Source organism: Meleagris gallopavo, chromosome 3 (assembly GCF_905368555.1).
Source record: "Meleagris gallopavo chromosome 3, MGAL_WU_HG_1.1, whole genome shotgun sequence".
In the NCBI taxonomy this organism is placed as follows: domain Eukaryota; kingdom Metazoa; phylum Chordata; class Aves; order Galliformes; family Phasianidae; genus Meleagris; species Meleagris gallopavo.
In genome coordinates this window covers 58,320,558-58,334,194 of record NC_139406.1, presented here as the reverse complement: position 1 = coordinate 58,334,194, position 13,637 = coordinate 58,320,558, and the positions used below count along the sequence as shown (strand labels likewise).

At 36.8% G+C, this 13,637-nt stretch overlaps 1 protein-coding gene across 1 annotated transcript in view; it reads right to left on the bottom strand.

The window, feature by feature from the left end:
- The window catches only part of RAB2A (RAB2A, member RAS oncogene family), a 42,404-nt gene that overhangs the window by 18,191 nt on the left and 10,576 nt on the right, over nucleotides 1-13,637 (bottom strand). Inside the window, exons 4-5 of the mRNA XM_085221166.1 lie at nucleotides 10,644-10,711; nucleotides 1,002-1,084 (exon numbers count right to left, since the gene is read on the bottom strand). Coding sequence (XP_085077292.1) covers nucleotides 1,002-1,084; nucleotides 10,644-10,711 — 151 coding nt within the window. The remainder of the gene's footprint in view (nucleotides 1-1,001; nucleotides 1,085-10,643; nucleotides 10,712-13,637) is intronic.

The following is a 13,637-nucleotide window of genomic DNA, read 5'->3' as shown; positions in this document are numbered from 1 at the left end:
ATTTTCTCTGAATTTTTAAACTTAATAATGAATTTGGCAGTGATGTATTTTAAAGTAAGATAGGTACAAGATGACAATGTTACAGATCTTATAGAAAATGTACACTAAATATTTAATAACAGGATTGTGCATTTAATATTTCACAAGCACAAAGCCACCTACTTATGAATCAAAGATTGATTTGTAGGAAGTCAACTGGAAAGAATGGACTGCTTTCTGACATTTAAAAATAAGCAGGGAACAAAAGGGAAACTAAGAAACCTAGTTGCTTAATTCAGCAACGAGACTCAAGATCCACAAAAAAGGAATCACACAACACAATAATGCCTTGGAGCCTGTATATTTTCCACAATCCAATCGTAACAATTTTTTAATTAAAAAAAAAAATCACACCATGGTTTTGCAGGCAAGAGTTACAGATGCTTTATTCAAGACTACAGGAATATCTCAGTCACGTCTGAACACCTGCTACGGAAATCACACCTTGAGAACTATATTCCCCAACTTTATAAAGACAGCATTAGTAGCAGTTTCCTGGTATTTCTATGTAATCAGATTCTGATATTTTGCTATTTTTTACTCATTTATTTCAAGAATGGTAGCAAGTAAAAAGTTTGCTATAGTAAAAGAAAAATTATAGTTCACAGTAATAAAAACACAAAAAGGAATTCACGAAATATTTTAACGCCTTTCTCAGTAAAGGCAATCCACAGGTTCATGGTCAAATACTTTATATAAATACTTTGATTCACTCTTCCCAAGAGTTTATACATACTTTCTCTCAACCAGTATACTGAGAAAATTATAAGTATATATACTGAATCTGGGTTTCATATTGATTTTTTGGCTGCCTAACAAACATGATAAAACATTAGATTGCAAGTATTTCCACAAAAAAAAAACCCAACATGTTGAATTACGCATTTTTAACACTGCTATATAAACAGTACAAGTCTACAAAGACAATTTTAGTATAGTTATAACTTCTTCCATATCCTCACCTTGTAATGTCATACACTAGTAAAGCCCCTGCTGCCCCTCTGTAGTATGACCTTGTAATGGAACGGAAGGACTCCTGCCCTGCCTGCAGAAGACAAAGTTTCATTATTTCATGTCTCAAATTTACATTTCATTGCTGAAAACCATAAACTTATACTTCTGTGAGGGCAAGGAAGTATATGGAGGGGAAATCAGAGAAGGAACAACTGGAGACAAAGTCTCTAACACTGGCAAAAGAAGGCACATAAGGAGGAGACACCAACTACAGCACCATGCAGTTAAAAAAGAAAAAAAAAAAACGGAACAAGACCTCTAAACCTTTTTTGGCAATCCCTGACAACCCAATTTACTGAATGGCTTCACAATACATGAATCATTATTAGAGCACAGAATGGACTCCTAGCAACAAAGCTCTGAAGACAAATTTGAAAGGAAGCAAATAACCCAGAGCTTCACATTTGAATTCAATAACCCGCTCCCTGGGGCAGCTGTTGACACTAGAATAAATAAAGCCCATTGTAAATAAATGATGAATGACATCTTTACGCCCACCATCTGCTGGTGTAAAGGTTGTTGGAAGGCCAAGGATGCAGATTTTATCCGTTATATCATAAACTGCAGCCAGCTTTCAACAGTCTTCAGATGGAATTCTTTCAGTAATCATTTTATTATGAAAAAACAGAAAATGGTTTTGAACTCAATTCTACACAATTCTGCTCCACAGCTAATCAATTTTCCCTGTACTTGATAAATAACACGTGTCAAACAGCCACAGGATGCAACAGTCATTTCCATATCCACTGGTGAAAAACTTGTGAGATACCACAGAAATTAGATGTTCTTATAGAAAAGTACTCTGTAAAAATCTCAGCTCTTAGAAGAACATGCTTATCAGCTTAGATTTTAATCACCTTCCAACAATCCAAAGCTGTTTTGAGTCTTCTTTACCAAGATATCCCTCACTAACATGCAGTAGTCAACCCAAAACCTTTTCTGCATTTATAAAAACTATTTTAAAGAGCTCAGGTAGAACAGTTCACATGGATAAAGCAAAAGGACAAAGGTATAACTCTTTTCCCTCCTGTATTAAAAAAATCTAAGCCCTGAAAGATAAATATTCATAATTGCAAACATTGAGCTCCCGTGCTCATGTTTTTCCGAAGTGCTATCTAGCAATTAACAGTTATTAGAAAAAAACATTTATTTTTAATGTTTAGTATTAATAAAACCTTTAGCTTAATTCAGAGCTAGCACAGAACATGATTAAGAAACACTACTGTTAATGCTGAAAAATTACATGCAGTAAGATAGTTATCCTTACGACTACAGGAAATTATTCTGATTTAAAACTATGAAAAATGAGAATGTAATATTTATCAAAGCTTGTGCTATGCACAAGTTATGATTCAGCCAGACCTACAGAATCTTCTCACAATCACTGTACTTCCATACTGTATGGTTCTCTTGAATTTCAGGAGCACTTGAGTCAGATTCTGCTACTCAATGAGAACAAACAATAGCAGAATCTAGAGCACAATACATTTTTATGTGGTCAGTCTTAAAAAAGTACCCTTATCTTCCAGAATAATCAGTTACTTCAGCTTAAGAAAACATTTTGTCTTAATCTGAGTTACAGAAGATAGGAAATACATTCACCAGTTTCAACTCAATTGAAATGCGCTAACATACGGACTAGAACAAGAGTCCAATCCAAACCCATCTTTACACAGACAACAGTAACAAAATGCAGGCAACCTAATAGAGTACACTAAGGAACAGTAAAAACAAACAAGCGTTTAGCTCACTACTGGATTCCTTGCCCAAGAGCTCCAAAAAAGTCAAGTTTTTTCTTGGTGTGACAACTTGAGCAAGTGCACAGTAGATGCATTAAACATCTTCTTCTTGACTAGATAATAAACCAAGTTACTGTTACTAATATATTCTACACATCACCAAAAATTGTATGTTATCGAGACAACCTACCACATTCAAGATCGCCTGTTTCACCCTCATCAATTCAACCTTGTCATGTTAAATAATTTACTGTGGAAGATGAACAAGTTAAAAGTCAACCACAATTGCCAGAGGCTCTACCAGATCTACAAGAACGTAAGAATGTGGAGTTCTTACAAGAATCACTTGGCATTTAAATCCTGATATTACCATAATATTTTCAACTGTTTTATTACTTGTCCACGATGATAGCTCTTGCATATTACTGCTTCCTGAAGGAAAGTCTGAGAAGGTGGAAAACATTACTATCTTCCCCAAAGATATGGTTTTCCATTTAGCAATAATGAATTTGTGTTTACTTACATGAAGACAACAGAAACCAAAGTCTCTTTTATTCTGAACAGAAGAAAATTGAGTTCCATAGAGAAGTCTATGAAATCTAATATATGAAGATATACATGTATGTGTAATACATAAAAAAAAAAATGCATCTTCACATGTAGAGATTTACCTATTACACATAAAACAGTAAGCAGCACACAGTCATTCCCAGAGATTTTCTTTCCCAAAGAAGTGTTCCCAGGTGTTGTAAGGAAACTCCTTGTGTTCCAGTTTGTGCCCATGATATCTTGTCCTGCCACTGGGCTCCATCTACACTGTATACCCATTCAGGTATTCATAGACCCTGGTAAGAGTCCTCCCTTAAGGCTCCTGAAGGCTGAAGGGTCCCAGCTCTCTCAGCATCTGGAATGCTGCTCCCGTCTCTTCATCATTTTGCTGGACTCTCCAATACGCCCAGGTCTCTTGTACTGGAAACCCAGAACAGGACACAGCATTTCAGGTGTGGCCTCCCCACCTGCTGAGCAGAGGGGAAGGAGTACTTCCCTCAACCGGTTGATAACACTCTGCCTGACACAGTTGTTCAATTTTTCAGCAACATATGCCAGAGATTGAATGAGGGAGTAGGGGGCAGGAGAGTTAGTAGTTAGTGGCAGCAGACACTAGATGAAGGCCTAATTACATCTGGTAGAGACAACACAAGCCTTTGCTCTGAGGCAACGTCAGGTTACACCCACTTTCAGAGTTACACTGTAGAGGAAGGGAAAAGGTGGAAGCTCTTTTAGATAACAGACAAACAGCAGCTATCTCACTCATAGAAACTCTAGCCCTGACAAGGTAGCCTGTAGGAATCAATGTTCAGCCATGCTACACAGGCCTGAACACGCCTCTTTTCTCTTTAGGCTAAAGGATGCTAGTTCAGTGAGTAGTAGCACATTGAAAATGAGAAAAAGTGAACCTCTGATAAATAACTGGTTCTTTGTTAAATAACACCTGTTTTGGTTGTCTTTTGGACTATGAGCTTTTACAGTCCACACACTATCAGCTAGTGAAGATAAACTTTCTGAAATGAGAGACTTAAGTAATTATAGTTTGAGTTACAAGTCTTCAAAACAGTACTAAAAACCTTAATCCCTGCATGAACTGCTCAACTGCATGGACATACATCCCCGCTCTTTGAATATAAATCTCTGTATAGACCAAGGTGCAACTTCAAAATAATGGTATAATGTAAACAGTGTAAAGCATTATCCATCACATTAGGTACACAGAGATGAAAGGCCTGTGTTCAAGTTTCCCAGGCCATTAACTGTGTTACAGTTGACATGCCTGTGGCACATGAGAGAAAACATTTCAAGTATTACATTTCCTATAGAAAATCTCAGCAACATTTTAAAGAGTGCAGTGTAGCTATGGAGGGTTTGGTTGTGAAATGTATAGACAAGTCTCTGTTATAGAATCATAGAATCGTAAGGTTGGAAATGACCTGCAAGATCATCTAGTCCAACCATCCTCCCATTACCATTGCTACCACAAGCACTAAACCATGTCTCACAGCTTCTCATCCAGTACCCAAGAAGGGTACTTTGAAAGATCCTGAATTGCGTATTTTTGAATCTATGAGGACTGCTCCAAAAGTAATGCCACCTATATTATTACATTGGCACATGACGTCAGAGACAGATGGTGGTGGTAGCATGGCAGTAGACTGAATCTTCCTGCCAATATTCCATTACATTTTGCTGCCACGTGACAGATGGAAGCAGAGAGGCGGACTGATCAAATGGTATCTGACATGGAAGTGCATATGAAGCAAAGGGGTGGAAGTGAATTCCCCCATGTGGAAAAAATTGTACCACTGACACTCATCAATGCTTGCAGTGGGTGGTGCATTTCAGCAGTGGCAACAGCAGGCCAGATTTTTTTTTTTTTTTTATAAGCACAATGTGCAGGCTCTTATTCACTGCTGGTGAAAATGCATAGCTGATTATGGTGACTGTTGAAAAACAGTGTTTTGTAGCTGAAAATTTTCTCTATCAAATAGTGTTATTGCATTCTTTGCACCTGCTATAATCTCCATGGAAATAAAAGCAGGCAATACTTTTGGAGCAACCTATATGTAAACTGAAAAAAAAATTAACCAGTTCATGCCACAGACTACTTATGACAACTGCCAGTTGGGATCTACTTCAACAAGTTGATCCCTCAAATAAAACGTTCCAGAAAGGGAGAAGAGCAATACATATCCTTCAGCACAGTTTTGAATACTATAAATAAGTGTACAGCCTTTTAGTCAGTCTTTTAATCTTGCCATTATGTCTCTTACTCTGGAATAAAATAATTTTCAGATAATTGACTAGCATCTGTTACAAGAAAAAGGCATAAAGGCACTGTAAAAATAAGAAAACACTGGTGCCTTCCAGCAAAAGTGCTCTTTACTAAGATCTATCTCTTGTAGAAGAGATGGAACTAAAAGACACCGGTGAACACAAATTCATTACAACTTTTAAAAATGTCAGACTTACATGGATTATTCAGTCAAGTTACAAACTGCTTCAAAAATAACTCTGTCACCATCCTAATAAGAACTGAAACTTCATGAGGAATAAGAATACCCAAGGGTGGAACTATACACATGCTTTTCTTTTCTGATGTTGAATGCATGCAATTTAGACATTCAAAGCAATTCCCAACACACTAACAGAAACAGAAAGCTTCAACTCTCCACTATTAGAAGTGCCCTCATGAATTATTTCAGTTTATAAATATATTTGAAACCTTTAAGTAACTAGGGTCACTTGAACTCAAGTTTCACTGCAGACAGAAGGAAGACTAGCTCTCCTTCTATCACAGGGCTTATCCTAAGCAAGATCTTTCTCTGTTATTGTGAAATGCGATGAGAAACTGACAAGAAATATAGTGTGAAAATAAAACACGAATACAGTAGATCAGTAAACAAATAGATTTAAGCACATTACAGATTAAGGTTTGTGAACACTAATCCTGACAGTAGATCAAGTTACCGTGGTTTCCTGAAGTACTATCACTGATATGAACAGTAACTTAACAACTGGCACTGAGAGTCAGATGATGGCCCTAGTTACACAAACAACAAGAGGAGTAACTTCCAAACGGACAAAATCTCTCCAAGCTCTAACTACCAAAGTGAGAACAAAATGTAACGAAATAGGCCATTAATAAGTAAGTGAGGTTGGAGGCTACGGGGTTGTGCTCAACCCTAGCAGTCAACAGCATCACTAAGACGAAACAAATATTCATTTAACATATTAAAGGGACTCGGTTTGTTCTGCTAGATTCAAGGTATTCATAAATACATTAAGGATAACTGACTTTCCAAGAAGGACTGGTAGAGTCCAAATATCTCAATGCAGACGTCTTTTTTTTTTTTTTAAATAAAGCTGTAGTATGACATGCCTTCAACTATACTTTCCATCTTGTACAAACACACCTTTTTTGGTGCAAGCTCCCAGTTAGCAAGAAAAAAAACAAAAACAAAAACAAACCACCAAATCAACAAAACCACTGTTAATTCAGTTAGATCACTTGTATGAAAACAATGCAAGTATTTGAAAACAGTTTATAAGAAAGGAATTTCAAACTCGTCTAACAAATTCCAAAGGCAGACGGTATTTTTTTTAGTTGTTATTGTTTGTTCTTAAGTATGGGCTTACAAGGAATAATTCATTGTCTGAAACTGCCACCCCCACATCTACAAAAAAACTCAAGGAGAAAACTAGAAAAACCATGCTTATTTTCTAACAGGAATCATGTAAACACAAGAGCAAAACATAATATTTTTGATCATTGATTTCCATGAAATGAAGGAGAAATATCAACAATTTTCTTCAAACACAGAAAAAAATTCTCATTCATATGAATTTAATCTTTAATCTGTAAAACATAAATAGTCTTACATAGACTCACACCCCCCCCCCCCCCCCCCCCCCCCCCGGTAGCATCTGAGGGAACTTTAATTCTCCCTTTCAACTACAGTTTATTTTTGCTCATCAACAATGATGTGAGTAACAATAAATACAATTCTGAACACCCCCCCCCCTCAATAATAAAAAGAAAGATATTGACTCAGCCTGGTAACAAGCCCAGCAGCGTTCTGCAACAATGACATTTTTTTTTCTGAGGAGAAATGATTTTTATATTTCTCAGTGTTGTACTGCCACAAGACAAGCAACCTTCATCTACACAGCTTATTTAACCCTGTGAAGCTAAACAGCTCCCAGAACAAACATTGAGGCTGATCCCTACCAGCTTCTACAGGCCACTTCTAGGTCTCCAGACAGAAAGGGGATGCTGGTAACTGATGCAAGCTCAACTATCACACTCTTCCAAAAAAGAGCATCCAAACTTCTCATACTAGTAAACTACCAGATAACCATTTTTGACAAAACTACTTTTCAATCTTTCCAACTAATGAAAATCTTTAATAAGATCAGAGGAAATGAAATAACCTAGAGACAGACAAAAGAATAATTTGATAATTAATTGATAATAATTAATACCTGCATCCCCCTTGACTGATCTAAAAGCGTCAAGAAGTGAAATCCAAGGACTTCCAGACCTAAACACCCTGACATGCCACAGCACACACAGCAGCAAGCTTCTGGAGCCAGGCAGCAGGAATTTATCCAAAAGCAGCCTCCACTGCTGGGAGATGATGAGGGGATGCACTGCTGCCAGTGTCAATGCATCTTTTATGCAAGTTGTTAAGTTGTTGTTTTTTTTTTTTTTTCTTCTGCAGCATTTTGTTTTTATTTCACTTCAGACATCAGCTCACAAGAACAAATACTGGACTACAAATGCCAATAGGCACATGTAGCATTCCTTGAGCATATCTTCCAATGCAGCCTATCCAAAAGGAATCCAGTTTGTGTACTCACACATGAAATCCAGAGTGCAGTAAGCAGACCCTGTTCCTGCAGCCCACTCCTGAAGCAAACTAAGATACTAATGAAGTCTTGAGTTATGGTACAAAAAAGTCCAACAGAAACCACACAAATGGATCTCACTGACATACAACGCTGTTCACTTCAGCTGCCCCTGAGTTAATCTACTCCTGCAGTGAGGTAGCTGCAGCTTCCATACACTGTCCTGTACCAAGGAACTAAGGGATACACTTTTCCTTGGAGCTGCACTGATCTGCTGAAGACAACAAACTGATCACCATAGCATTGAAATATCAGGCAAGAAAAATTTGCTTAAGAAAGCCAAAGTTCTCATTTACTTTTAACCAGGGGAAACAACATTTTATCTAGTTTTCCATTTCTCATGCCTCTGCTCAAGATGCCTCTTGCCCAGTGATAAATTAGAAGTAGGCACCTAAGAACAGCACTAAATCAGAAAAGTAGTGGTGCTGTGACTCAACGCATCAAGTTTTCTTAGCCATATGTGTAAAATGAACTTTCTTTTGTCAAATAGAAATCGTTACAGCTTAATAAATATCAATGTAGCACTAGCAACAATTAGCAGCTTTTGCTAACAGAAAAAGAAATCCAGGAAATGTTTAGCTCAGACAAACAATAGAGACACAGTAACTTCAGTCATAATGGACATATTTATGTACCTTGACATCCATATGTTTGAAATGTGCCTCACTGTATTTCTTATCTCACTATTTCTTCAACACCTTTACAGCCAAGCTCAAAATTGAGCCACTGGAATGTAGATATGCTTATGAGACTTGATTACAATAGATTTATCCTGTGTTTAAAAAAGTCTGCACATAGTTTACATTTTAACTCCAGGCAACATACTAAGTCATTCACTGCTTACAATTCATAAATTATTAACTACAATTTCCCAGTCTATTCAGAGAATATGAAATCTTCCAATTAGTATTTTCAATATCTTTATGTTATCAGTTAAGAATCTAGCCAAATAAAATCCCTGTCAAAAAACAGCTCATAATTTATAATCAAGAGCAACTCCACTGAATTTGTGGCTATCAGACACTTTGCTTGCACGTAAGTAGCCAAACAGACAGAAGAGCTACTCAATCTGAGGCACAAAAGAAACAATCTACTACAAAATAAGTAAAGCTCGTGTGTATCCAGGAAACAGGTAACAGCACATTATCTCTCAAACTGATTTGATGAATAAAATGCAGTGACTACTTAGGTAGTAAGAATAGTAATTTTATCTGCAGACAATCTGTCCCGATTTTAGGAAACTAGGATTTTCCTAGTTAAGTTACATACCAAAGGGTCGCTCCTGAAACTTCTGTTTATGCTACCCTCTGGTTGTCTATTGAACTTATGAAGTCTCAGCTACGTTGGTAGTTTGCAAATCTGCAGCTGTAGCTGTAAAAACATCCAGGCTTAGAAAAAGCCTGATGCACAATCTGAACATAATTCGTTTATACCACAGAGAATATGTAAGGAGGCACCGGTTTTAGATGTGATTTTAGATGATGAACTTGTAAAATAAGTAAGGCACATGAGATTTTAACTATGAACTTAGCTAAAGTACTGTTTTTGTTTACATTTTTAGACATACGCATTTATATGAATACATCTCCCTTCATTGATTTGCTATGCCAGAAAGAGCACAAACATGAATCTGTTGGTTCCTAAAGGTATCTTAAAATGCTTTTGGAAAAGGAAATAAAACTGTGATTTATCAAACAGTTAAGTACACAAGAAAGACAAAGCTATTGGTATGGGTGTCTTAGAGATGTTGAATCATGACAAGAACACTGAGGCCAACTTGTCAGTGCTACAGCAACCAACAAGAATATATCTGACTTTGCTAATACGTGTTTTAATCTGAACTCCCCCTGAAAGTCAAGGTCTTTAGGTTTGTTTTGGTAGGCTTTTGAAACTTTAAGCTTTTACCAGTCCCTTCTTAACCATCCATAACTACAGTGAGCTGGAGTTCTTGACGTATTCTGTGAAAACAGCGAGCAGTATCTTTTATATCCTGCACTGCAAATGCAAAAATCTACTCTAGAGAGCTCTTGAACAAAACTAGTAGACACATGCCAACAGCAAGTGACATTAGCCAAACTTTGCATGAGCATAGAGACTACTTAGAGGAATCTAAGTTCTGAAAAGCAAAACAGTGAGTTTTGGAAAAAAGAAAAGTGAAGTCTCTCAAATCTGAGAAAGCACTGCTCGTGGAAGTTGAGTTATGCTGTAAACAGCAGCAATTTGCAAAGTTTTAAGAGCACATTACATCAAAAAAAATTTTTAAGCAAATTTTTAACGTTCACAGAAGTCACAGAAAGCTGCAAGACTTAGGCTAACATGGAGCTTAACCAAAACGACAAAAGAAAAACCTAGAGGAGACATATTTAAATAATTTGTTTTATTACTTACCGTATCCCATATCTGAAGCTTTATTTGTTTTCCATCAATAGTGATCATTCGAGCCCCAAATTCTACACCTGGATAGATGTAACAGAAGGTTACATTGTTAGAAGACATCAGAAAGAAGAATGTTTCCTAGAAATACAATATTGAGTTAGCATATGTTCCTGCATTCACAGTAGTTTATAATCTATTTCTCCTCCTGCTTTAGTTAATTCTCGAGCTGCTTTAAAGAGCTTGAATATTTTCCAGAAGGAAGAAAGCTGTAACTTCCCAGCTGCTTTATAAATACATTGATTAGAGCAAGTGCTAAGGAGATATTTCCTACCAAGTTTTCAAAATGATTCAATAGGTCTTTCTCAGAGCAGAAAAAACATATGCTTGGGTACAAACAGAGAAACTAATAGAGTCGTGGTCATTTTTAACACTCTACCAATGTTTTATTGCTACGTACTTTATCCAGACAGTTTAAAAGAAATTAAGTCTACAATTCATTATCAACAGAATAGTCAAAACAATCAAAAGAATGTCACCTTCAACAAGATAAATTCTATTACTCTATTAATTAGAATCCATCTGCCTTTATGAAAAAATGCTTTCAAAATCCAATCTAGTTAAAGATCAAATCTGGTAAGTAGCAGAGGAAAGTAACAGAGGGAAAAAAAATAAATCCAACGAACAAATGAATTTATTTAGTGGAAAAATCCAGCATTTTCTATCAGTTTTTTAAAGAAATTCTGAGATCAGTAAGAGTAAAGGAAGCATAAATTTGAGGCTATTGCTACAGTATTTAAAACATGAAAAATACCCAGAGTTAATTTACATAACTATAAGACTACAAAGTTTCCATTAAGCTATGATTCACACATCTACTATTTCATTAGAAAAGAGATTTAAAAGTGTAAGTTTCATTTAAAAGTGCCTAGATTCATGCCTTCAATCCTCATCTTGAAGGACTCCAAACACCTCTTCAAAAGCTTGCTGTGAATGTTTTGGGGCACAGTTATTTTCTGCAGAATTAATGACTTTTGGGAAGGGAGAGGCAGGAAGGAAACCACTCTCCCTCCCACAGGATCCTGGAGCCAAATAGAACCCATTGGCCAAAGAACGCTGTGCTCTATCATCTGAATAACTTGCGGTGATTACATGCAAAATAAAAAGAACGGGGGAAGGTGTGCTAAAATGAGGGAGCAAGTGAAAGGCAGTGCTCTGATGTTGAGTGTCAAGCCAGAAGAAGGTGCTTAACAGAAGTGTCAGAATTTATTAACTGATCTCAAAAATACAGATACTGAGCAGCTGATTTAAACTCAGCAACCTGCCTAAATCTTTAGTTCTACACTCAGCCTCACAGAAAAGTCAAAAGTATTTATCCTGTTCCATCAAAATAGTTGCTAAAAGCAAAACCCGAACATGAAACAACCCAGTCTGAAACTATGTTCTCTTAAAGAGGGAACAGAAACTTTTCAGGTTTGTAGTTGAGGAGAAATCATGAGCACAATGGGCTGAGCTAACAAAACTTTACAGTAGTTTTTGCCACCCATTCCATCTACAAAAGTCATAGTCTAGTTTTGTCTGTCTCTTAACTGCATCATGCAGCTTCTCCCTGCTTCAATTATTTTAATGGCAGATTCTTTCACTTTCAAACAAAAGCTATATGGATAGTTGTTGCATTTTAAGTTATTAGGTTTGAGTATTCTATTACAGTTATGCACAACAATGCATGTAGCTAAAAGACAGGCTATACAGAAGCAGATACTTTTCTGTCTTCTTTTTTCTTCTGATTTGCATCAAAGTTTATCTCTGAATTTAAGAAATAATATGCTAGGCTAGCTGTACTAAAATTTTAGGTGGAATTTTACATGCTTGAAGTAACTGTCTTCCCCACATCTAATTTCAATTTCCATTCTCTTCTGAGTTGCCCACAGTAGAAATAGAAACTGCACTCCCACTTGGTAAAATTGTACTATATTGATAATAGTACTATATTGATAAGAAAGTGCTTGCTTTACATAGGCCTTTCAAAACCTACAGGTTCTCTGGAGTTTTAACATCATCAGCTGGAAGCACATAAGATAATACCAACCCATCCTATCTTGCCCCGCATGGGCATTTGTATCAGTTTGAATCCATGTTCTCTAGCTCTGTCCTCCTAAATCTGTTGGTGTAAATGAGAGAAGTATTCTAGCCAAAACAGACATGCCTGGTCAGTAATGCTGAAGGAAGCTTCCAGCCTATACTCCTTTCTTCTTTTCCAAGCAGCTTCCCATGCTCCATTCCCAGATGACTCACTATGCTGTTATCTAGGCTCACTTCCTCATGCCATAGCTTCTGTACCTGCTCTTAGATGTCAGCTGTATGGCAGGCACTGAACTCGCACTACAGCCATGCTGCTGAAGTGAAGCTGCTTCCCACAGCCTATCAAGTTGCTGAGAAACAGAAACGTGCCACAGATTGCCAAAGGTATATGTTTTTATGGGTGTCATTGGGCAGGACTAAAGAAGAAAAATTATACACCCATGAAAAAGCTCAGGCTTTTTATTCAGCTAGCCTACCCGCTGCCAAGGCGTCAGAAGTATTTGAAAATTGATGTGACTCTAAAAGTTTGAATTGTAATCAGGTGGCCATAACTAAGCCACGGGATACATTCTATTACATGAAAAATATCTGCTTATTTTTCAAGAGTCTATTTTAGTACCTCCCAACACAGGAAGTCTACCTATTCCAGGACACAAACTAAAAATAAAGACTAGGGATACATTCTGTACAATGCTCAGCATGATTCCAAGGAAAGCTTAACAGGTTCTTTGAAATGACACGAACAAGTTCAAAGGTTCTGCAGACTTACTAGAGGCTAGCATTTGCTATGCTTAACAGTGAAACTGATCTGAAGACTAAGTCTGTTCACAGAAAATTTTGTTCTCACACTATTCCTCTTATTTTATGTGGAAATATAAATAGAAGTTGGTATCATTTACTGTGCTAAGAGACACAGAGACAATGTGT